A 24,915-nucleotide genomic window follows, 5' to 3' on the forward strand; every position below is an offset into this window, starting at 1 on the left:
CATGTCATACATAGAATAAAAAACTTAAAATGCTAAATGCGCTTCTCGCTAGGGCTCGTGCCTTCTCTTGTTACGCCTTCCAGCTTCACTCCTTCGCGCCGCCTGTCACACCGCCGCCGCCGCCGCTGCCGGCTCTAGGGGCGCGCCTTCCTCCTCCCATCGAGGCGCGCCCTCTCCCTCCTGCCCTATGGCATGCCACGGGAAGGGTCCCACTGGCAAGGATGGGTCCTCGTCCGCTCCACCCAGGTCGTCCCATTGGACGGGGCACCCGGAGCCTTCTTCTTCTTCTTCTTCCTCTTCATCATCCGAGCCTTGCCGCCGCTTTCCTCGGTCCAGCTTCGCCCGCTCCTTCGCCCGCCGCCTCTCCTTCTTGTCGTCTTTGACCTTCTTCTTCTTCTCGTCGGTGGCACGGTTTGCCGCCCTCACTGCCGTAAGCTCCGGCAGCAGCGCAACGGAGGTCCAGAAGCCCAATCCCACCAGCAGCTCAACGAAGCCCGCATCCGGCCGCATCGTGGGGTGCCCCGGGATCAGGAACACGGCATCGGACTCATCCGTCGCCTTCTTGATGCACTACGTGACCTCACTGTCGTGGAGCGGCCCCTGGGCGAGCGTAGTCCCGTCAAGCTGCGCGTCGGGCGTCATCCCATACAATGGGAGGACGCGCGCCATCAGCGGCGCCACCCTCCTCGCGTGGTATGCCCCGATGACGCTAACCCCATGAAGGTCACGGTCCTTGAGGAATGTGATGGCATCAAGAAGGTCGTGCAGCCTGCTCTTCTCCTTCTCGGGAGGTCCCCACGACCACACCAGCGGCGCATCTTCGATGAGGCGCCCGGTGAAATCCGGCAAAGGGCGGTGGCATTCTTCACGTAGAACCACAATGCGTGCAACCTCTTGTTGGATCTGGAGAGCTAGCAGGTGAAAGCTCTAGTTTGGTTTTGGTGAATTGATAAAACCCTAAGTGCTAACCTAGTTTATCAAAGTGATTATGAGATAGGTAGTACTACTCCAAGTGGTGAAGCAAATGAAGATTATGACATGATGATGGTGTTGCCATGGTGATGATCAAGTGCTTGGACTTGAAAAGAAGAAAGAGAAAAACAAAAGGCTCAAGGCAAAGGTATAAGTGGTAGGAGCCATTTTGTTTTGGTGATCAAGACACTTAGCGAGTGTGATCATATTTAGGTTTGATAGCCGTACTATTAAGAGGGGTGAAACTCGTATCGAAATGCGGTTATCAAAGTGCCACTAGATGCTCTAACTCATTGCATATGCATTTAGGATCTAGTGGAGTGCTAACACCCTTGAAAATGTTTATGAAAATATGCTAAGACACATGTACACAAAGGTGAGACACTTGGTGGTTGGCATATTTGAGCAAGGGTGAAGAAGATAGAGTTGAAAAGAAGTTAGTCACGCTGGTCACGTAGTGACCGGACGCTGAGGTCCTACTTCCGGTTAGTAGAAGCAGTGAAGATGCTGGCGTTGGTCTTTGACCGGACGCTGGGTCACTTAGTGACTGGACGCTGATAGGGTGCGTCTGGTCCTACTGACGTGGCAGCACACAATGAAGAGGGCGATTGACCGGACGTTGGGTGAGTCCTATCAAGGGTGACCGGACATGTTCGATCGTGAAAAATCATCTCTGGATGCTTACTGGAAACGACCGGACATTGAGGTCCTACGTCCGGTCACTTCAAAGCAGCGCGTCGGGTCACAACTTAAATGTACTGATGACCGTTGAGATCGGGTGATCAGCGTTTGAAGCAGGGGCCACATTGCATGCATCACGTGACCGGACGCTGAGGTCCAGCGTCTGGTCAATCTGACCGGCGCGTCTGGTCACCCCGTTTTTTAGTGGACTGAGGAGCCAACGGCTCTATTTCGTGGGAGCTTCTATTTAAGCTCCATGGCCGGCTCAAGCTCACTCTCTTGGCCATTTGCATTGACATAGCAACGTTATGAGCTTAGACAAAGCCCTCCCACTCATCTCCATCATAGATTCAACATCTTTGTGAGATTGGGAGAGAATCCAAGTGCATTGCTTGAGTGTTTGCATCTAGAGGCACTTGGTGTTCGTGTTTCGCTGTAGGATTTGCTTGTTACTCTTGGTGGTTGCTGCCACCTAGATGGCTTGGAGCAGCGAGGATCATCGAGCGGAGGTTGGTGATTGTCTTTGGCTCTGATCGTAGTGATTGTGAGGGGTTCTTGACCTTTCCCTGGTGGAGAGTCAAAAGGTACTCTAGTAAATTGCTTGTGGCTTATGTGATCCTCATCTTGTGTTGGTTGTAAGGCACCCTATTGAGGGTTTGGTGTGTGATGCCAATTAGCGCGTGAACCTCCAAGTGAGTGAATCGCCACAACGAGGACTAGCTTGCCGGCAAGCAAGTGAATCTCGGTAAAAATCATTGTGTCATCATTAGATTCTGAGGTGATTGGTCTTTATTGGTATTTATTCTTGTGATTGATTGGTTCACTCCTCGACTCAGCGGTATAACCATCTTGCTCACTCTCTTTACATTACCGCAAACTAGTTATCAAGCTCTTTAGTGTAGCTAGTTATGAGAGCTTATTAGTTTGGTTAGTGTGGCTCTTTAGTTAGCCTTTGAGAGGACACTAACTTAGTATAGTGACATAGCCATTATGTGGTTAGAAACTATAGAAACTAGAATTATGGTAGGTGGCTTGCATTTTTAGTAGGCTAGCGCAACACTTGCTTCGTCTCATAATTGTCTAACCGGTTTGCTAAGTGTTGTTGTAGAAAATTTTAAGAGGCTATTCACCCCCTCTAGCTATTAGGATTTTTCAAGTGGTATCAGAACATAGGTCACCGTGATTTGAGGCTTAACAACCTTCGGTGTAAAAATGACTCAAATCAACAACACCAAGAAGCCACCCTAATTTGATGGCTCAAATTATCCCTATTGGAAAGCTAAGATGACAAGTTATATCAAGTCAATCAATAGGAAGGTTTGGAAGGTGGTAGAGACAAAGATTGAGATTGAAGATGAAGAGGCTCCCACCACCGCTGAAGAAATGCTACTCCAAAATAATGACATTGCTCTTAGTGCCATCAATGATGCTTTGGATGAGAGAACTTTTGAGCAAATCAAGAACATTGAGAGAGCTCATGAGGCATGGAAGAAATTGGAGGAATCATTTGAGGGCACTCAAGCCGTGAAGGGTGCAAAAGCATACATTCTCAAAGAGAAGTTTGCAAGCTTCAAGATAGAGGAGGATGAGAGTATGCCAGAGATGTTCCATATGCTTCAAGTGCTTGTCAATGATCTTAAAGCTCTTGGAGAAGAAGTGAAGGATAAGGACTTCTCCCACAAGTTCTTGAGATGTTTGCCTTTAAGATTTGGCACATTGGTCACTATTCTAGTGAGGAGTGGTTTGGACACCATGACACCAAACCAAGTGTTGGAAGATATAATGACCGATGATACATATAGAGATGATGATGAGAAGGAAGAAAAGGAGAAGAAAGATGAGAAGAAGAAGAGTGTGGCATTCAAGGCCACATCATCCAAGGGTAAGGCAAAGCAAGATACATCAAGTTAAGATGATGGCTCATGGGATGATGATGATGATGAGAAGATGACTCTCTTTGTCAAGAGATTTGGCAAGTTCATGATGAAGAAGGGCTACCGTGCTAGAAGAAAGAAGTCTTCATCCAAGAACAAGGAAGAGTCAAGAAGGTGCTTTAATTGTGGAAGCAAAGATCATCTTGTTGCTCAATGCCCATACAATAGCGACAAAGATGATGATAAGAAGAATAAGAAGAAGGATAAGAAGGAAAAGAAAGAGAAGAAGGATAAGATGACCTTCAAAAAGAAGAAGGGTGGTTCATATGTGGTCACTTGGGATAGTGATGCTTCCTCAAGTGATGATGATGATAGTGATGATGACAAGACCACCAAGAAGAAGGCGCTTGCAAGCATTGCTATCAATGAGAAGTCTTCTCTCTTCGAATCTCCATCATGCTTCATGGCTAAGGCCACTAAGGTACAAATTTGTGATGATGGAAGTGATGAAGAACATGATAATGAAAATAAAAATGAAAGTGATAGTGATAGTGATGATGATGAACCTACTAAGGATGAACTATTTGACATGCTAGAAGATGCTAAAGAACACTTTGGCATTAAGAGAAGGGAATGCAAAAGCTTGCGTAAGGAACTAAAAGCCCTTAAGCAAGCCTTTGATGAGCTCAATGCATCTCATGAGAGGCTAGAGGAAGCCCATGAGAAGCTTGACAAGGCTCACAAGAAGCTTGAAAAAGCTCATTCCTCTTTGCTTAATGAACAAAACAAAAAGAAGCATGTTGAGACTTGTGATGTTGGCTTAACTTGTGATATAATTGATGAATCATTATCTATGCCTATCATTGTTGCTCCCACTAACCCTTCTTGTAGTACTTCTACTTCCACCTCATCTAGTAGTGATGGTCTCACTTGTGATGTCTCACTAATGGTTAAGAATGAGAACCTCAAGAAAGAGGTCAATAAGCTCACTCACACCTTGGCTAAGGCCTATGGTGGTGTGGACCGCTTGCTTATGTGCTTGGGTAGCCAAAGAGCTTCTCTCTACAAAGAGGGATTGGGCTATACTCCCAAGAAAGGCAAGGCAGCCTTTGCTCCTCACAAGACTCGTTTTGTGAAGAACAATGATCGGTTTTGCACTAGTTGCAAGCAAGTTGGTCATGTAGAGCAAAAGTGCATAAACAAGAAGTCACAAGCTAATGTATCCTCCATTAAGCTTGATTCTTTCTATGTGCTTACAAAGGATACAAATGGTGTAAAGGCTAAGTTCATTAGTAAACCATAGATGGGCTCAAAGAAGAAAGCCATTTGGGTACCAAAGAGCTTAGTGACTAACCTTCAAGGACCCAAGCAAGTTTAGGTACCTAAAAAGAATTGATCTTCTTTTATAGGTCAATTACAAAGCCGGAGGAAGACATTGGGTTCTTGATAGTGGGTGCACTTAACACATGACCGGTGATGCAAGAATGTTCAACTTAATCAACATCAATGACAATGATGGTTATGATAGTATCACATTTGGTGACAATGGCAAAGGCAAGGTCAAAGGGCTTGGTAAGATCACAATATCCAATGATAAGAGCATATCCAATATATTGCTAGTAGAGAGCTTGAACTTCAATTTGCTATCCGTGGCTCAATTGTGTGATCTTGGATTCAAATACATATTTGGGGTAGATGATGTAGAGATCATAAGTGTAGATGGCTCTAACTTGATCTTCAAAGGCTTTAGATATGATAATCTATACTTGGTTGATTTCAATGCTAGTGAAGCTAAATTATCTACATGTTTGTTCACTAAGTCGAGCATGGGTTGGTTATGGCATAGAAGGCTTGGTCATGTTGGAATGAAACAATTGAATAATTTGGTTAATCATGACTTGGTTAGAGACTTGAAAGATGTTGTGTTTGAGAAGGATAAACTTTGTAGCTCTTATCAAGCCAGCAAACAAGTTGGAAACACCCATCCTAAGAAAATCATGATGAGCACTAGTAAATCATTTGAGTTATTGCACATGGATTTGTTCGGGCCAACACAATACACTAGCATTGGTGGTAACAAATATGACTTTGTGATAGTGGATGATTACACTAGATACACTTGGGTATTCTTTCTAGTGGACAAAAGTGATGTGTTTGCAACATTCAAATCATTTGTCAAGGGCATTCATAATGAATTGGAAACAACCATCAAGAGAGTTGGAAATGACAACGGTAGTGAGTTCAAGAACACTAGAATTGATGAGTTGTGCGATGAATTTAGAATTAGACATCAATTCTCGGCCAAGTACACTCCACAATAAAATGGCCTTGTTGAGAGAAAGAATAGAACGCTCATTGATATGGCAAGGTCTATGCTTAGTGAGTACAATGTGAGTCAATCTTTTTAGGCTGAAGCTATCAACACGGCTTGCTATTGTAGCAACCACCTCTATTGTCACCCATTGAAAGAGAAGACACCATATGAACTCTTGAATAGAAGAAAGCCTAACATTGTATATTTTTGGGTCTTTGGTTGCAAATATTATATCTTGAAGAAAGACATTAGATTGGGCAAGTTTGATAAAAAATGTGATGAAGGATTCCTACTTGGTTATTCCACTACAAGCAAAGCATATAGAGTTTGGAATTTGGATAGTGGTACTCTTGAGGAAGTTCATGATGTTGAATTTGATGAAACCAAGGGTTCACAAGAAGAGAATGAGAACTTAGAAGATGTTAGAGGCATTCAACTTTCAAATGTCATGAAGAACATGGATGTTGGTGAATTGAGACCTAGGCAAGTGAATGATGGTGAAGATGATCAAGTGAGAGTGCTCTCTAATTGAAATGTGCAAGATGATACAAATCAAGCTAGTACAAGTGGATCTCATGACAATGAACAAGATCAAGTGGCTAGTACATCATCTCAATCCAATGATCAAGCAAGTGCAAGCAATCAAGTTCCAATTCTCCAACCAACCAATATTTCAAGGGATCATCCATTGGACACTATAATTGGTGATATTTCTAGAGGTGTACAAATAAGATCAAGATTGGCTTCATTTTGTGAACATTTCTCATTTATGTCATTCATTGAACCAAAGAAGATAGATGAAGCATTGAAGGATGTTGATTGGGTGAATGCTATGCATGAAGAATTGAATAACTTCACAAGAAATCAAGTATGGGAATTAGTAGAGAGACCAAAGGGACACAATATGATTGGAACCAAATGGGTCTTTAGAAACAAGCAAGATCAAGATGGAATAGTAGTAAGGAACAAAGCAAGACTGGTAGTACAAGGATATACACAAGTTGAAGGTCTTGACTTTGGAGAAACATATGCCTCGATTGCTAGACTGGAAGCAATTAGAATCTTGCTAGCCTATGCTTGTGCCCACAACATCAAGCTCTATCAAATGGATGTTAAGAGTGCATTTCTCAATGGTTACATCTAAAAGGATCAAGATGCCCAAGAGGGGGGGGGGGTGAATTGGGCTAATTACAAATTTCTTTGCAATAATCAAAACCTATGGCTAGCCCAATTAACCCCTTGTGCCTAGAAAGTGTTTCTATTGATCTAACGCACAAAAGTTTAGCACCCTAAGTTCCAATCCTACTCTAGCATGGCAATTCTATGAATGTAAATAACAAGTAATGAATTGCTCAAAGTAAATGCTTAAAGTAAAGAGAGGAGAAGGAACGCGGCGAGGTTTTGCTGAGGTATCGGAGAGTCGCCACTCCCCACTAGTCCTCGTTAGAGCATCCACGCAAGGGTGTAGCTCCCCCTTGATCCGCGCAAGGATCAAGTGCTCTCTATGGGTTGATTCTTCGACACTCCATCGAGGTGAATCACCCACAACCGCTCACAACTTGAGTTGGGTCACCCACAAGCTCCGCCGGATGATCACCAAACTCCCAATCGCCACCAAGCCATCTAGGTGATGGCGATCACCAAGAGTAACAAGCACGAACTCTCACTTGACCACGACAAGCCTAATGAGAAGGTGGATGCACACTTTGCTACTCTTGATCTTCACTAATGAGGGCTCTCTTTGGGATTCTCAAATCTCAATCACATCACTAGGACCTTGCTCTTCTTAGCACTCACAAACGTGTTTCTCAGCTGTTGAAATGAGCAAAAGTACCCCCACACACGAGTGAAGGTTGTATTTATAACACCGGCTGAAAAACGAATCGTTATGTGCCTCTGCGAGGTGATCGGATGCTCCGATCATGTTGACCGGACGCTCCGGTCAGTACACCCTAAACTCCAGTAGTTAAGTGTTGACCGGATGCTGGTCAGCGTCCGGTCACGTTTTCCCCTCACTAGAACCTTACTGATGTTGACCGGACGCTAGACCCCTAGAGTCTGGTCATATGCTGAGCAGCGTCCGGTCAGTAGCCGGAACCTGATCAGCGTCCGGTCAGCATTGACCGGACGCGTCCGATCAAGATTCTCCCACTCTGGGACCTTACTGGAGTCGACCGGATGCTGGCCCTCAGTGTCCGATCACTTGACCTCACAGCGTTCGGTCACTTCCAGACGCTTTCACCTTGGTCAAATGAACTGACCGGACCCTGAGCCAGCGTCCGGTCACATCGGAGCCAGCGTCCGGTCAGTATTTGACCCTCCATTCACTTCCAACTCTCGATCATATATGAATGAAGTTTGCTCCATTGGATCAAAGGGCTATTATGGAGCTACCTAGTGCTAGTTTTAACAAGTGTGCACCACACCTAACTCACTAAACTCACCTAGGTCAAGCTACCCATTCATACCCCCCTTAATAGTACGACCAAAGGAAAAACAAAGTTCTAAACTACTCTAAGTGTCTCTCCAACTCTAATCGACACTTAGAACTAGTCCATCCTTAACCTTATCGTCCATCCTTTAAAAACCGAAATGATTTCCATCGTAGGGGCATGACAACCTTGATTGCCCATTCGATCTCCATTACCGTGACCTAACTTAATTATTTCTACAAAACACACGTTAGTCACAGTAATCACGTATTGTCATTAATCACCGAAACCTAACTAGGGGCCTAGATGCTTTCAACATCAATGAAGAAGTATATATTGAGCAACCTCTAAGTTTTGAAGATGATAAGAAGCCTGACCATGTGTACAAGTTGAAGAAGACATTGTATGGCTTGAAGTAAGCACCTAGAGCATGGTATGAGAGATTGAGGGACTTCCTACTCTCTAAAGGGTTCATGATGGGCAAGGTTGACACCACTCTTTTCATCAAGAAGATTGGAAAAGATTTATTTATGTTGCAAATCTATGTTGATGACATCATATTTGGATCAACCAATCAAGACTTTTGTGATGAGTTTGGAAAGATGATGGCTAATGAGTTTGAGATGTTCATGATTGGAGAGTTAAGTTACTTCCTTGGTCTTCAAATCAAGCAATTGAAGAATGATACTTTTGTGAGTCAAGGCAAGTATATCAAGGACATGATTAAGAAGTTTGGTATGAGTGATAGTAAAGCCATTAGCACACCAATGAGAACAAATGGTAACTTGGATAGTGATGCAAGTGGCAATACGGTGGATCAAAAATTATATCAGTCTATGATTGGAAGCCTACTCTATGTGACCGCATCAAGGTCGGATGTCATGTTTAGTGTATGCATGTGTGCAAGATTTCAAGCCTCACCAAGAGAAAGTCATTTGAAGGCTACAAAGAGAATATTGAGGTACTTGAAGCATACACAAAATATTGGTTTGTGGTATCCCAAAGGAGCAAAGTTTGAGCTAGTTGGTTACTCCGACTTGGATTATGCGGGATGCAAGGTTGAAAGGAAGAGCACCTCGGGCACATGTTAATTGTTGGGAAGATCACTTGTTTCATGGTCATCAAAGAAGCAAAATAGTGTTGCACTATCAACGGCCGAAGCCGAATACATGTCCGCTGGTAGTTGTTGTGCACAAATACTTTGGATGAAGGCCACTTTGAGTGATTTTGGAATCAAGTTCAAGAAAGTGCCATTGCTATGCGACAATGAGAGTGCAATCAAGTTGACCAACAATCCGATTCAACATGCAAGAACAAAGCACATTGATGTCCGCCACCATTTCATAAGAGATCATCAACAAAATGGGACATTTGTATTGAAAGTGTAGGCACCAAAGATCAACTTGTTGATATATTCACCAAGCCATTGGATGAGAAAAAATTTTGCAAGCTAAGAAATGAGTTGAACATATTGGATTTCTCAAATATGTGTTGATGCACCCCCACTTATATGACATGCCTCTCCTTCGAGCAGTTCAAGGTAAAAGTTGATTGGCATGGCATACATCCTTGCTAAGGACTTGTTTAGTGCATTTAGACATCTTTCATATTTAATAGGCTCATTCATGAAAATCAAATGAATTTGATGATTATATGGTACCACTATTGCTTCTATGCTTATTTTAATCTAGTGGTAGCATATGACATGTTTGTGGACTTGTAAACCTAGTGTTTGATCTAGAAAATGAGCTCTAAGTGTTTAACTCAACATGGTACAAGATAACCCTTATTTGGAGGTGTGAAGAAGCGTGTCCTTGGATCAAACCGAGTTAAATGTCTTTGGCAAGTATTCTAGATTGGACCAAATTTGGGAAAATGATCCTCACCCCATTGATTGACATTGATAATCTCAACCTATCTACATTTTGAACCTTTGTGGTCATTGATTACAAAGGGGGAGAAAAACAAAGATATTAGTGATAATAGTACATGAGGAAAAAAACAAAGATATTAGTGATATTAGTACATGAGGAGAAAAACAAAGATATAAGTGATAGGGGGAGAATTTGATATAGGGGGAGAGATATGATAAAGGAAAGGGGTCAATTAAAATTTTGAGTACACAAGTAGGAGGAGCAAGCTCATGAACTTGTATGGTGCATTTGAATGTGTATTTCATATGTTTGCTTGCATGGCAGAAGTTTTAAATTTCAATATCCATGCTTGAGTGGTGTATGCTAGTTGTAGGTGATGAAATAAAAAACTAGCATGCATAGGTTATCTAGTGATTTCATTTCCAAGTGGTATCGAGCTAATCATGGTGCTAAGGATGGTATATTGGTGCACTCCAATTGGTATCATGCTTCAAAGGTCCATCTTTTATACCTTAGCATCATTTGGTAGACATTGCCTCCTATATTTCGTATCTAAGCATATGTGCAAGCTACAATCCAAACTCTTAGCACATATGTAGGGGGAGCAATTGCTACCATATATGATTCATGAAACTTGTCCATATCCTTTTACATATGGTAAATTTGCTTGGGCAAGCAACATGGATTCAATTAAATTTTAATTCATATCTTTGTAAAATGGTTGTCATCAATTACCAAAAAGGGGGAGATTGAAAGCTCTAGTTTGGTTTTGGTGAATTGATGAAACCCTAAGTGCTAACCTAGTTTATCAAAGTGATTATGAGATAGGTAGCACTACTCCAAGTGGTGAAGAAAATGAAGATCATGACATGACGATGGTGTTGCCATGGTGATGATCAAGTGCTTGGACTTGAAAAGAAGAAAGAGAAAAACAAAAGGCTCAAGGCAAAGGTATAAGTGGTAGGAGCCATTTTGTTTTGGTGATCAAGACACTTAGTGAGTGTGATCACATTTAGGTTTGATAGCCATACTATTAAGAGGAGTGAAACTCGTATCGAAATGCGGTTATCAAAGTGCCACTAGATGCTCTAACTCATTGCATATGCATTTAGGATCTAGTGGAGTGCTAACACCCTTGAAAATGTTTGTTAAAATATGCTAACACACATATGCACAAGGTGAGACTTGATGGTTGGCACATTTGAGCAAGGGTGAAGAAGATAGAGTTGAAAATGAGTTAGTCATGCTGGTCACGTAGTGACCGGACGCTGAGGTCCTGCGTCTGGTCAGTGGAAGCAGTGAAGACGCTGGCATCGGTCTTCGACCGGATGCTGGGTCACTTAGTGACCAGGCACTGATAGGGTGCATCCGGTCCTACCGATGTGGTAGCACAGAGTGAAGAGGGTGACTGACCGGATGCTGGGTGAGTCCTGTCAAGGGTGACCGGACGTGTCCGATCGTGAAAAATCGTCTCTGGATGCTTACTAGAAATGACCGGACGTTGAGGTCCTGCGTCCGGTCACTTCAAAGCAGCATGTCTGGTCACAACTTAAATGTACTGATGACCGTTAAGATCGGGTGATCAGCGTTTGAAGCAGGGGCCACGTGGCATGCATCGTGTGACCGGACGCTGAGGTCCATCGTCCGGTCAATCTGACCGACGTGTCTGGTCGCCCCGTTTTTTAGTCGACTGAGGAGCCAACGGCTCTATTTTGTGGGAGCTTCTATTTAAGCTCCATGGCTGGCTCAAGCTCACACTCTTGGCTATTTGCATTGACATAGCAACCTTGTGAGCTTAGCCAAAGCCCTCCCACTCATCTCCATCATAGATTCAACATCTTTGTGAGATTAGGAGACAATCCAAGTGCATTACTTGAGTGTTTGCATCTAGAGGCATTTGGTGTTCATGTTTTGCTGTAGGATTTGCTTGTTACTATTGGTGGTTGCCGCCACCTAGACGACTTGGAGCGGTGAGGACCGTTGAGCGGAGGTTGGTGATTGTCTCCGGCTCCGATCGTGGTGATTGTGAGGGGTTCTTGACCTTTCCTCGGTGGAGAGTCAAAAGGTACTCTAGTAAATTGCTCATGGCTTATGTGATCCTCATCTTGTGTTGGTTGTATGACACCCTATTGAGGGTTTGGCATGTGATGCCAATTAGCGCGTGAACCTCCAAGTGAGTGAATCGTCACAACGAGGACTAGCTTGCCGTCAAGCAAGTGAACCTCGGTAAAAATCATTGTGTCATCATTTGATTCTGAGGTGATTGGTCTTTATTGGTATTCATTCTTATGATTGATTGGTTCACTCCTCGACTTGACGGTATAGCCATCTTGCTCACTCTCTTTATATTACCGCAAACTAGTTATGAAGCTCTTTAGTGTAGCTAGTTGTGAGAGCTTGTTAGTTTGGTTAGTGTGGCTCTTTAGTTAGCCTTTGAGAGGACACTAACTTAGTATAGTGACATAGCCATTGTGTGGTTAGAAACTATAGAAACTAGAATTGTGGTAGGTGGCTTGCATTTTTAGTGGGCTAGCGCAACACTTGCTTCGCCTCATAATTGTCTAACCGGTTTGCTAAGTGTTGTCATAGAAATTTTTAAGAGGCTATTCACCCCGCCTCTAGCCATTAGGACCTTTCAGCAGGGCATGTACTCCGCCGCTCTGTGCCCCCAAAGGTGGATGCTCGCGCATCCCATCGGCACCGACGCGTCCCTCTTCTTGTTCTTTTGTAAGGAGATGGAGAAGAAGTATCTCCACAACTTGAAGTGGGGCTCGATTCCTAGGTACCCTTCGCACAGCGTGATGAAGGCCGCGATGTGCTAGATCCCATTTGGGTTCAGGTGCTGCATCTCGATCTGGTTGTGGTGCAGCAGCCCCCGAAAGAACGGGTGGGAGGAATCGTGAGCCCGCGCTCGTGGAAGGGTGCAAAACGGCAAAAGACATGACGTAGCCGTCGGGCGGCGCTGGCACCTCCTCACGACTAGGCACGAGCCACTCTGCTGCATCGGTCCTCCCGTAGAGAAGGTCACACTTGACAAGGCCCTCCGTGAGCACATGGGTGACGTTGGAGCAATACCACAACTCCATGGGAGACAAATGTGGGGGAACGAAAGCTTTGCTGACGGCGGAAGAGCAAGGTCAGAGGAACAAGGATTTCGCTGGTGGCGCAAGAGCGAGGGCGAAAGATTTAAAACGCTGATGGCGAAGAAGCGAAGAAGGTGAGGTTACAGGTTACACATATCGAAAGGTGAAGGGAACGACCGCTATTTATAAGGGAAAGTGTAGCAGGAGGCGAACCATCCGCCTAGATTGGCGCGCCTGTCGTTCCTTGTCACATCATCTTTTTGGGGATCATGTGCATGCCACCTCTTGGCTGCTCCTCGAATGGCGGGTCAGGCAGTGGCTCCCCCCCTTAATGGGTAGGGAACTGCCACAGGTAAGAGGGGATACGAAGCCAAAAACGCTCCCACGGCCCATTAAGGCCCAGGAGTTCGAAGGTTGGCCCATCGATGGGTTCACAACTGCTCCGGGCACCTTTAGAGTGAGGGGTGGTTAAGGATGGGCCCGCTAGCGGCCAGTACCCAGGCGCACGAGTGCCACGGGCATTCCGACCCATGTTTGAGTCTTGGCTGGTGCACGGTCCATGGTTTTTCCTCAAAGAAAGGCAATGAGCCCTCGGGACTGGTCGAACAGACCCGAGAACTATATGGACTGGCCGTCAGGAATCTAGAGTCGGTCACCAGTTGACGCATGCCGAACCCCCATGAACAGGAAGCCGGGGCCCTACTCGAACTAGCCTGTTAACAGCTCACCGAGCACCATGATTCGTCTATCGAGAAAAACATGGCACGGCTCAACCCCTCTGTTTTATAAAAAAATGCGTGAGGGAGGCCGATTGCAAGATGAGCTGACCCCTCGACCGGACCCCTATAACGAGCAGGGGCTCAGGGGAAGTTGGACTCGCAAGGATACCGAGTACGCGGTCGCATATCAATGACAGATCGATCGAATCCTAGGGAGGGATCGGAATCAAGAGAAATCCTTTCCGACCCTCCGAGCCCCGCAGCTGCATGCTCCCGAGGAGTCTGATCACAACAGAGAGGAATCGCAACCCTACCAAGACATCCCACGGGCCGCGAAGGGAGATCAAAACCCTCAGAATCCTTCCGTCTAAAAAAGCCTTCAAAGGAGTATCCTACTCCTCCGTAGGCTCAGGGGCTACTGTCGGGTATCAGGATTAGGGATACCCGAAAGAAGGAAGTTGATGGCTACGAACGCTAACTCCCTCGAATAGTCAAGAGCGTATCTTGGTCTCGCCCGGCCCCAAGGGTATGGGCTCCATCTTGTCTGACCTCGAGGGCGCGAGATCCATCTCGCCCGAACCCTCGGGCGAGAGCCCTATCACGTCCGACCCCAAGGACGCGGGATCCGCTTCACCCGACCCCGAGGGCACGGGCTACGTCGCTCCCAAACCCGAGGACGCGGGCTCCGTCTGGCCTGACCCCAAGGGCGCGGGCTACGATGGGCCCCGACCCTGAGGACGTGGGTTCCGTTCCGTCAGGTCCCTCGGGCAGAGACTTCGCTTCGCCAGACCCCTCGAAGGGGGACTCTACCTCGCCGACAGGGTCCGTACCGCCTCCAACCACTACGGGTCTTAGAGTACGGATCCTGGGTCAAACTCCTGACACCGGAAAGGGAGTAGGCGTGTCCTGACGTGACCCGCAGCCACGACGGGCCATACCTAAGGGCACACGTCGCCAACAACGTCGGGCGTGCAGGCGTTGTGCTACCTAATCCCCGTATGGCCTCCGGCGGGGGTGTCCGTTAACCATGCCGCCCGCCGCACGGTATGGAGCGTCACGACCAGCTGACAACATCAGCGTACAGCGCCAGTGATGAACAGAGTAACGACATGGAGCCGTCCCCGTCGTGATCTACAGGGTCATAAATTGCTTTGATCTTACCAAAGTTTTTCACCATGTATTTCTGCAGAACTTTGTATGTCTTTTGTAATAATCTAGCTCCAAACTTAAGTCAGACAAGACAGCCATTGTTATGTGTCTAATAGCACTCACATCTGTTAAGTTCATGTCCGTGGCAATGTTTTTCCCTTACTGGTTTTTTTTAATCTCAAAATTTTGGTAATATAGGATCACACATACAGGACACATATTTGTTGACAAGCAGACTACATTGAACTTTTAATTTAATGCATCAACAATTTTCTTTTTGTTGCGATCACAAAATGTTGCAATTTAATACTCCCTATGTTCCAAATTATAAACCGTTTTGGCTTTTCTAGGTACATTGCTTTTGCCATGTATCTAGACATGATATATATCTAGGTGCATAACAAGATATATGTATCTAGAAAAGTCAAAACGAATTATAATTTGAAATGGAGGGAGTAGTATTCTAATTACAACTCCTGTTTCTGATATTTTTTTACCATTTGTTAAATGTTTTATTTGTTATTATAAGCTACTAGTTGCTCTTAACTATTTTCTTTTTCTTTTTTTCAACACTTCAGATCAAATATGAGTTAATCAATGTTACCATGTGTAATGATATGTTGATTAGGGAGGGCTGTTTTAGTCATGTGAACTTCACAGCAAAAGCAAACCAACCGAATGCAAAGAAGAAGCTTTTCTTTGCAGAGCTACGCTGGGACCATGTCACCCCTGAACCAACCTGTGTTATTTGTTTCAAAGGGATTAAGAAAATTGGTTAGTTCTGAACCATAAAATTCATAAGTTTGTGTTTTTTTAATTGCAAGTGGTGACAGTTTATTTACTTTTTAGGCGGGCTTCGTGACACCAAATATGACAACTTCTATTTGGAGGGTTTGCCAGTTGATAAACAAAATTGTTATGCCTGCGATCCTCAGCTTAAGCATCCAAAGAATGGTGAACTATATAATATCGGTCATATTGCCATGAGCAAACACTATTGTTTTTCATGAGGGCACCCTTGGAGTTTTGTATCTCGAGTCTAGTGTCGCAACTTTGTCATTACCATAAGCAATTACTATTATAGACAGCTAAGTGGCGAAACAATGGAGTACTAATTGAGTTTGTATTTGTTTGGAGTACTAATTGAGTTTGTATTTGTTGCCATGAGTTGTTTTATGAAGTATCTTGCAGAACAAAACTGGGTGTCGTATAGTATGAGAAGACTATTGTCGAAGAAATGTAATGATGGTGAGAAACCAAACAGGTTGGCTGACAGTCATTTGAGGAGCACGGTTGGCTGACCGTTATTTGGAGAGCATGATGTGTGCACAGGCGAGTCACAACTAGGCCGATAGGCATCGTTTGAGGAGCGTGATGTGCACAAGCGAGTTGCAACTATACTGTGTCATTTACTGAGGCTTTTTTTATACATGTGTATCCACTTCAATCCACGCGTGTTGAAGTGGATTGGAATGAAACTTATTTAATTCCACTCCAATCCATTTCAACACATGTAGGTTGAGATGAATACATACACATCCAAACAAGGCCTTTCGTGTCATTTGGGGAGCATGGTTTGCACAAGCGAGTCGCAACTAGAACTAGACATATGGGTTTTTAGCCCATTAGACTGACCATAGCGTGCAGTGATGTCCAAAACGAGGGCCTATGTCTGATTTTGTGGTATTGGTAATGCTACAAATAAGACGTCCGACGTCAGTGACTCCTCTCCAGACGTGTGGTGTGACGTGCACCATAACTTTACCTCACTGCCGCACGCCCCGCTCGCCTATAAATAAAGAAAAAAATAAAATCAACTCCTGGCCACCTCATCTCGCTCCGCAGGCGTCGCCTGCCCAACGAGCTCCTCTCTCAGGCTTCCTTGCTGCTCTCCTCTCTCTCTCTCTCTCTCTCTCTCTTGCTTGCCTACCCCGGCGCGCGCCCTCCCCCACCCCGGCGTCCTCCTCCCCCACCCCGGCGTCCTCACCCACAGGGAGCCCCCAATGTTGCGGATCCGGTGGCCCTCTTCCCCACCCGGCGAGATCCATGGAGCATGAGCGAGATTCATGGAGGTGGCGTAGTGGTGTTACAGGGGAGTGGGCAGCTCTCCCCCACCCCGGCGTAGCGCCCTCTTTCACCCCGGTGATCGAGCTCCCTCCACATCGGCGGCCATGGCACTCCTCACCCCCATCCCCCACTATCGCCGCCGAGCCAGGCCCGGTACCGATGGTGCTGGTGCTGCGCGCAACCGCTCGCTGCTGTCTCAGATCCCGACAACAGAAGTCGACTAGCCCAGTCTTCCCCTCCCCTATGTTGTATATATATGTTTTAAGTGTTTCAGACGTTTCAGATGTATGTTGCAATTGTTTCATATGGATGTTGCAAAAGTAGATCGAGAATGTTGCACATGTTGCAAGTGTTTCAGAGGCATGTTGTAAGCGTTTGTTCATAATGTTTCATCTATTTCTAGACGTATGTTGCATATGTTTTCACACATATGTTGCAACAGTATATTCCAAAATGTTTTATCTGTTTTAGTCTTGCATCAAGTGTTTTCATGTTGCAAGTTGAAAGCATTCTATCTGGATGTTGCATAAGTTTTTACACATATGTTGCAAGTGTATGTTCCAGATGTTTCATCTATTTTAGACGTATATTGCATTCAAGTGTTTCATGTTGTACATGTTTCATGTTGTTCGGAGAGTTAGGGGGCTCTGGGGAATGGGGCGCGGCAAGCCGGAGGCCGACGGACGTGCCGCGCGGCCCGCTGGGGGCGGCGGTCGTGGGCACGACAGGGCAGGGGTGTGCATGCGGGGGCGGGGTGAACGGATGGGGATGGGGGCGGGGTGCGTGGATGGTGGCGGGTCAGGCGGGCGGGCGTACAGATAAGTTTGATGAGGTGCATGATTTTTTTTATTTACATATTAACGTTTCAGCGGGAATTTGCACCGTCCGACGCTAAGCGCCCGGATGGGACGTCCGGGCGCTAGCAACTCCGTTGTGGTATTGCTCTCGTGTCGTCGCAGGCATGAGGCATCACTTGTGGGACCTAGCAGTTCCCTCAAAAAAAACTTGTGGAACCTAGCATGCAAATAGAAAAGAGAGCAAATGATACGACCATGGTATGGATCAAGGGACATGTAGGAAGTAAAATAATTTTCTATTGGATTGGATGAGCACCATTTCCTACCCATGTGCCGCTCCTAAAATTCATGTGTACGTGCATACCATCCCTCAGCGGATAGTGTCACTGGTACCTCTAGTGAAAAAGTATCATCATGTGTCCGTGATCGTCGAGCGTCCGTTGAGTTTCCACCTGCCGGGCCTCTCCGCGACTCCACCTGTCCCCTGCGACACTCGCCGTCGCGGATCGGGTGATCACGGTCGTATCCGTGACTAACAGGGGCCTGCCGCCCTGCCGGGCGCCGCGCCGGCCTGCAGGCTGCAGCAACACGGCAGGAGCCCGGTCCGCAGCACTGCAGCAATACACGGATCTGTAAGCTGTAACGTCACGCTCATGCGGGACTAACCAGGACCCGGCCGACCGATCGACGTGCCGCGTGCGGACTCGATACGACGACGAGGAATTAATTTTGGTATCCGGATCGGAGCCGACCGATCGGCCAATAAAACAGCACCTTATTTTCTGCGCTCCCTCATCTTACCTTTTCTCGCTAAACGCGAGAGCAAGAATCGCCCCCAATCCCGCACCGGCGCTCCTTCCCGCAAGCGACGTGAGCCAGCCAGAACCAGAATCCGCTCCTGCCGCCGCCGCTCGCCAGGCCGGACGGCTGCTCCCAAGACTGCCCCGCCGCCACCTGTTCGGTAAGCTGAAGAATTATAACCCTCCTCCTCCTCCTCCTCCAGCGTACGTACTATGATGGGTTCTGATTTCTACGACGTGTTCCTGTTTCTGACATCTTGTGTGTGTATGCCAGTGTTAATGGCATTGGTACGGTGCCCAAAACCCAAGCCCAGCAGGTATCAGGATCGGAATCTGATTTTGAATTGGACAGGTACGAGCAGGCGACAGCATTCTCTCTAAGGCTTTGTTTAGTTGGGTGAAGTTTGGGATTTTGGCTACGGTAGCATTTTTATTTTTATTTGGCAATTAGTATTCAATTATGGACTAATTAGGCTCAAAACGTTCGTCTCGCGATTTCCAATCAAACTGTGCAATTAGTTTTTTTTCGTCTACATTTAATACTCCATGCACGTATTGCAAGATTCGATGTGATGGCTACTGTAGCACTTTTTGGGAAAAGTTTTTGGAACTAAACATGGCCTAAACTTCATTCCACTAAACTGTCATTATTCTCCAGTTTTTTTATTTTTACTTTTGTTTTTGTTATTATTAATCGCCTTCAACGTTTCCATCTCCTCAACCAGTCCTCCTCATCTCACCATACTAGAGGATCAAGAATTGGACACTACTCCTACATCTCCGTCCGGTGATACATCACCACAATTGCCACCACCATCGATTGATAGAGGCCTCCAGTGTAAGCTGAATATCTCTTCTCACCTCAGTAGACAGTAGTTGTATGCATCATCAAAGCTTCTATTGTCTGGCTTGTTTTAGCGCCACGCCTTGTCCCCTTCTATTTGACACATTCGGCTAGCCCGATAAGGTAGGGCTGGGCGGTTGGCTAGCCAAATCTGAAATCTCATAACACATGCATCAGCAAGACTCTTTTTTTTATATAAAGAGCACTAGCAAGACTAATGCTCACATCACAAAGGTCATAGGTCGGCGGTGTCTTGGTGGTGTTAGCTCTTGAGTGTGTTGTTTGTGTCTATTTTCAATAGAACCTAGTCCATTAGTACTTGAGTGCGGTCCTCAATGAGCATCATGTAACAAATTTTGGTATCTTTGTCCCTCTTAATACAGGGATACGCAACACTTGTGCGTATTCGAGAAAAAGTATTACAAAGGGTCCAATCTTAAGCTGGTAGAGTTCTCTGTATAATTTACCTTTTCACTAAACTATGGGAATACTTTGCCTTGCCCTATTCTCTGGCTTTATTGGGCTTTTTGTAACATTGTATGAACTAACAGAGGATTGATCTGTGTTCAAGCCAAAATAAATTAGTCAACCGATTTGTTCAAAGAATAAGATGCTACGCATGACCATACCACATTAAACAACTTGTTCTATTTCAATAGTTCCTTTGTGCATGAAAAATGAAAACTATACATGATGTTTCATTGGATACAGGTTGCCAACTTTTGGTTCTGATATTGAGGAATAGCATTCATCAAACGACCAAGAGCAGTGACGAAGCCAGAAAAAAATTTAGGAGGAGCTGAACAAAAGAATAGAGGTTTTTTTTATCTTCTCTTAACCTTAGCCCCTCCTACCTAATACATGTATGCATAAAATTTTAAGGGGTGACTTAGGAAAACTCCACGTGCTCAGGATGGGTAGGGGGGCTGAAGCCCCCTTAGCCCCACCGCTGGCTACGTCCCTGACCAAGAGGATCCATACTTCGAATTTTTGGTGGACAACTTCATCAGTGCATCCGGAGATGTTTGCAAATCTTTGTTACCAGCAGAGGACACTATATATAAAGAGAGAAGTCATCAACAACAATCTGATGGATATGCAGTGAGTGCCCTGAAACATTACAACAGCAGCGAGAATAACAAGGTGAAGTATTTATTGTTGTGTTTTCATATACATAAACATTTACTAGCCTGCTCTTGATTTACTGTAAAAAATGCCTTATATTCGCAGTGTTTTACTACTAATATAAGATCGTATATGGAAGTTAAATTAGGACTTCAACATTTTATTGTGTGGGTGCTGTGGTCAAGCATTTAGAGAAAGGTAATGCAAGTAGAAGAGAAAAGCTTGAATGGTCAGAAAATAGCAATTGGAAAGGGTTTTATATAGGTTTTTTTGTATTATATACTCTCCTAACAGTAGAACATGGACGTTTATATTACCTTTTAAAAGCATTGAAATGACAGCTACTTCTGTAGTAGCTTTGTGTGGGAGGTTAGCACGAACCAATATGGCCCATGGGGATATGAAAGTACAGGAGTGGTGGGCTGCCTCTATGTAAAAAAATAGCAGTCCGAGGTAAAAATGAAAAATAGTTTACTATTTGAGTTCTTTTGCCAATGGTTTACCTTACATCCTTACCAGGAGGGACCAAGGGAGGGAGGGTTGGTAGCGTGATAGGATGGAGATAGATTAGAGATCGACCGGTAAAGGAGATAGTGTAACGGAACAAAAGATGGAGGGGTACTGCATTATAATGGTAGTAATAATTGCAATTAGCCAATTACTTAATTCTAATCTGCAAAAAGAATTTTAATTATGCTTCCAGAAACCATATTCAATGAGCACTAAATGAGTCCTTCGCGGGTTTGTATCTGTGATCATGGTAGTATGTTCTCTAACCGACTGAGGTAGAATTTGGTAGTAATCTAAATGATGGTCATTTTTAATGGCAGAAAAGTCAAGTTGAGCAAGGGAACAAACTAAGCTGTCCTCTTTTGCACAAATTTAGACATGGCGCGGCATTATATTTGTTGTGGTGCCTAACAATAGGCATTAGTGAAATTTCTTTCCAATGTTTGTCCAAACTATTTTTCGCCAAATCAATGACCCATTTTTGTCATGCATTGGTGGACTCCATGGGATTCATATTAAATAGATTAATTATTTCCTGACACCGTATATTACTATTAACTATATGAAACCTATAAAGACAAATATGTACATTTGATTTTTCTAAATATTTTGACAACCAATGCTAGTTGAAGTTTTAAAAGTTGGCCAAATATTGGTCAAAGTGTAAAGTTTGTCACCAAAGGTAGTAATTTGCAAAGTTCGCAGTTACTTCCCTCTATTGCAGTATCCAATTATTGTCAATATTCTTTTACTTTTTGTTGAATTGTTGTCACTGATTACACACTATACAATTTTATATCTGTTTTCTTTTTTAACCTTTTTAGGTTAAATATGAGTTAATTGATGCTATCACAAGCGGTGGAATGATAGATATGAATGGCGGCTATGGTCATGTGAATTTTACAGCAAAAGCAAATCAGGAAAATTCAAAAGAGGCGCTTTTCTTTGCTGAGTTACGATTCCACCACAATACCTATATAGCAACCTGTGTGCTTTCTCTGGAGGGGGACAAAATCAGTTGGTTTGTTCTTAAAAGCATAAGTCCAAAATGTCATTTCCTTCCCTGTAATTTCAAGTTATTTATAATGTTTCTCATTCTTTTTTCAGGTGGACTTTGTGGGAGTAAATATGATAATGGTAAGAATGTTTTTTTTATCGATGCTAAGCATTGTTATGGTTGTGTTCGTGGATTGAAACATCCCAAGAATGGTGCATTATATGAGGCTGGTCATGTTGCTGATAGCGATTACTATCATGGATGATGTAATGTAATGTAATGTAATCAGTTAGGTTGTAGTATTACAGGGTGGATTCCTTGCCATTAAATTAAGCACCCAAAGGACAAGCATAAAGTATATGTAATAATATATGATTTTGGTGACATGGTCTGGAGAGTGAAGGACCTAGAAAATCAACTATTATTATGAGTAATGTCGCATGATTCTTATTAGTGTTCTTTGTACTGCTGTGTTTATGGATAGAATGTTCTTATCATATTATGTAAAATGGAGTGTTGATGTTTGGCCACCTAATTCTATGATATTTTGCAACTGGTTTTCTGTACCTTAGAACTCAATTCATATAGACCTCATATAGACTTCTAGTTAATGCTACTTGCTTGCCGAGTACTCCATCTGTCTTAAAAAGAGTGTCATTACCAGGTTCGTGTTGGTCAAACTTATTTAACTCTGCGGACGTGTGGAAATCACACTTTGCAGACGCTCCGAACTTAGGAATTAAATCCACACTAGTAGAGAACAGATCTTTGATCCAAGGGCCAACCCAGGCTCTAGTCCCGGGAAATATTGCGCCTAGGACTAGAAAGACCTTTAGTCCTGGTTGGTGGCTCCAACCAGGACTAAAGGTCCCTGCCCAACGGCTCCTGCGCCAGGCCGTTGTGGCAGGGGACCTTTAGTCCCGGTTGGAGCCACCAACCGGGACTAAAGGTCGACCTTTACTCCCGGTTGGTGGCTCCAACCGGGAGTAAAACTCTTGTCCCGGCTAGTGGCGTGGCCCGGGACTGGAAAGTGACCTTTAGTCCCGGTTGAATTCACCAACCGGGACTAAAGGTCCCCCTATAAATCCTGCTGGCCGTCTTCTTCCTCCCCGAGCCCGCCCGAGAGCTTCAGTTCAAATTTAAGCAGTGTTCTTGCTCTTTCTCCATCCATTCTTCGATTCCTTCGTCGATTTATTCGATTCCTCCGTCGATTCTTCGGTTCTAAAGATTATCAACTTCATACTCTCATGTTTCATCATTGTCTTATCTCATTTTGTTCACTATATATATATGGTTCTTTATTGTGGTTTTTTTCATTTGTAAGCAATTTGAGCTCAAAATCACTTCAAGCTTGCATATTTACATGAAGGAAGGTTAAAGTGGCTATTAAAAACTAGTATTCACCATTCATTTATAGCATGCATAGCACACTTCATTGTTTAGAGATATAGAGAATTTTAGAGTTTTTTTAATTTTATTTGTTTATAAAATGAGAAATTTATAGTGTATTAAAAAATGAGTATAGAGAGTACCTGGCAACTGCTTCCGGGTCCTCGGCCTCTCATGGGTTTCCAAAGCGACTTTATCTATGTCACGTTCAAATGATGTAAAAACAAATTTCCAGTCGAAACACAAGACTTTTTCTGAATTTAATTAAACACTATATTTTTGCATCATCGAAATAGTAATTTAAACACTATATTGTGTTTTAAAACTTGTTAAAAAAATTAAAACTTTAGGTCACATAATTTTCCTGTGTGCAATAAAGCAAAATAGAATCTATATTTTTTAAAATATTTTTATGTCTTTTATTTAATTTTCTGTGCAATTAACTATCCTTTTATCATTTGTGTAAAAAGAAATATATTAAAATCCTAATGAATTGGCGGACAGCGAAACTGCAGTTTGGCTGCCCTCCAAAAACCTTTAGTCCCGAGCGCCACCACCAGCCGGGACTAATACCTTTAGTCCCTGGCGCCACCACCAGCCGGGACTAAAGGTGCGACCTTTAGTCCCGGGCGTTAACAGGGCCCGGGACTAAAGGGCCTTTAGTCCCGGCTGGTGGTGGCGCCCGTCCCGGCTGGTGGTGGTGCCCGGGACTAAAGGTCCTCTCCCTTATATAGCCTCTGCGCCCGCCCCGGCCCCTCTTCTTCCTCCTCCCCACTACCGAGCCAAGCCCTAACAGACCCGCCGCCGCTCGTCCAATCCGCCGCCGACGCCGCACCTCGCGAGCGCCCGCCACGCACACCGGCGCCCCAGCGCCCCGACGTCCGCATGCCCCGACTAAGCGCGCTCGCCGACGCGCCGCCCCCCGACCACCCCGGCCCGGCGCCCCGACGCCCCCACCGCCCCCGATGCTCGGGCCCCGACGCCACACTACGGCCCGGCCCGACGCCACGCTACCCCTGACGCCGCGCCACGCCCCTGACGCCGCCCCTAACGCACGCCCACCCCTGACGCCCGACGCCACGCCGCCCCTGAAGCCACGCCACCCCTGGCGCCCGACGCCACGCGACACTGACGCGCGCACGCGGCCCTGACGACTCCACCCTGGCCCGGCCGGCCACGACGCTCGCGCCGCCACCGACGCCACCCGGCCCAGCCACCGACACCGCCCTCGTCATCACCGCCTCCGGACGCCCCATCACCGCCGACCCCTACGTACGTTGATCGTCAC

At 45.0% G+C, this 24,915-nt stretch overlaps 1 protein-coding gene across 1 annotated transcript; it reads left to right on the forward strand.

Annotated features, from left to right (window-relative positions):
• Positions 1–17,819: 17,819 nt before the first annotated feature.
• LOC136465138 (uncharacterized) lies at positions 17,820–22,773 on the forward strand. Its single transcript, XM_066463995.1, is given in 8 exon segments — positions 17,820–17,967; positions 18,632–18,923; positions 19,037–19,114; positions 19,488–19,598; positions 20,318–20,382; positions 20,577–20,749; positions 22,066–22,258; positions 22,349–22,773. Coding segments are annotated over 8 exon segments (1,215 nt in total). The 3' UTR covers positions 22,504–22,773.
• Positions 22,774–24,915: the final 2,142 nt, after the last annotated feature.

The sequence above is a fragment of the Miscanthus floridulus genome, chromosome 7 (genome assembly GCF_019320115.1).
Source record: "Miscanthus floridulus cultivar M001 chromosome 7, ASM1932011v1, whole genome shotgun sequence".
In the NCBI taxonomy this organism is placed as follows: domain Eukaryota; kingdom Viridiplantae; phylum Streptophyta; class Magnoliopsida; order Poales; family Poaceae; genus Miscanthus; species Miscanthus floridulus.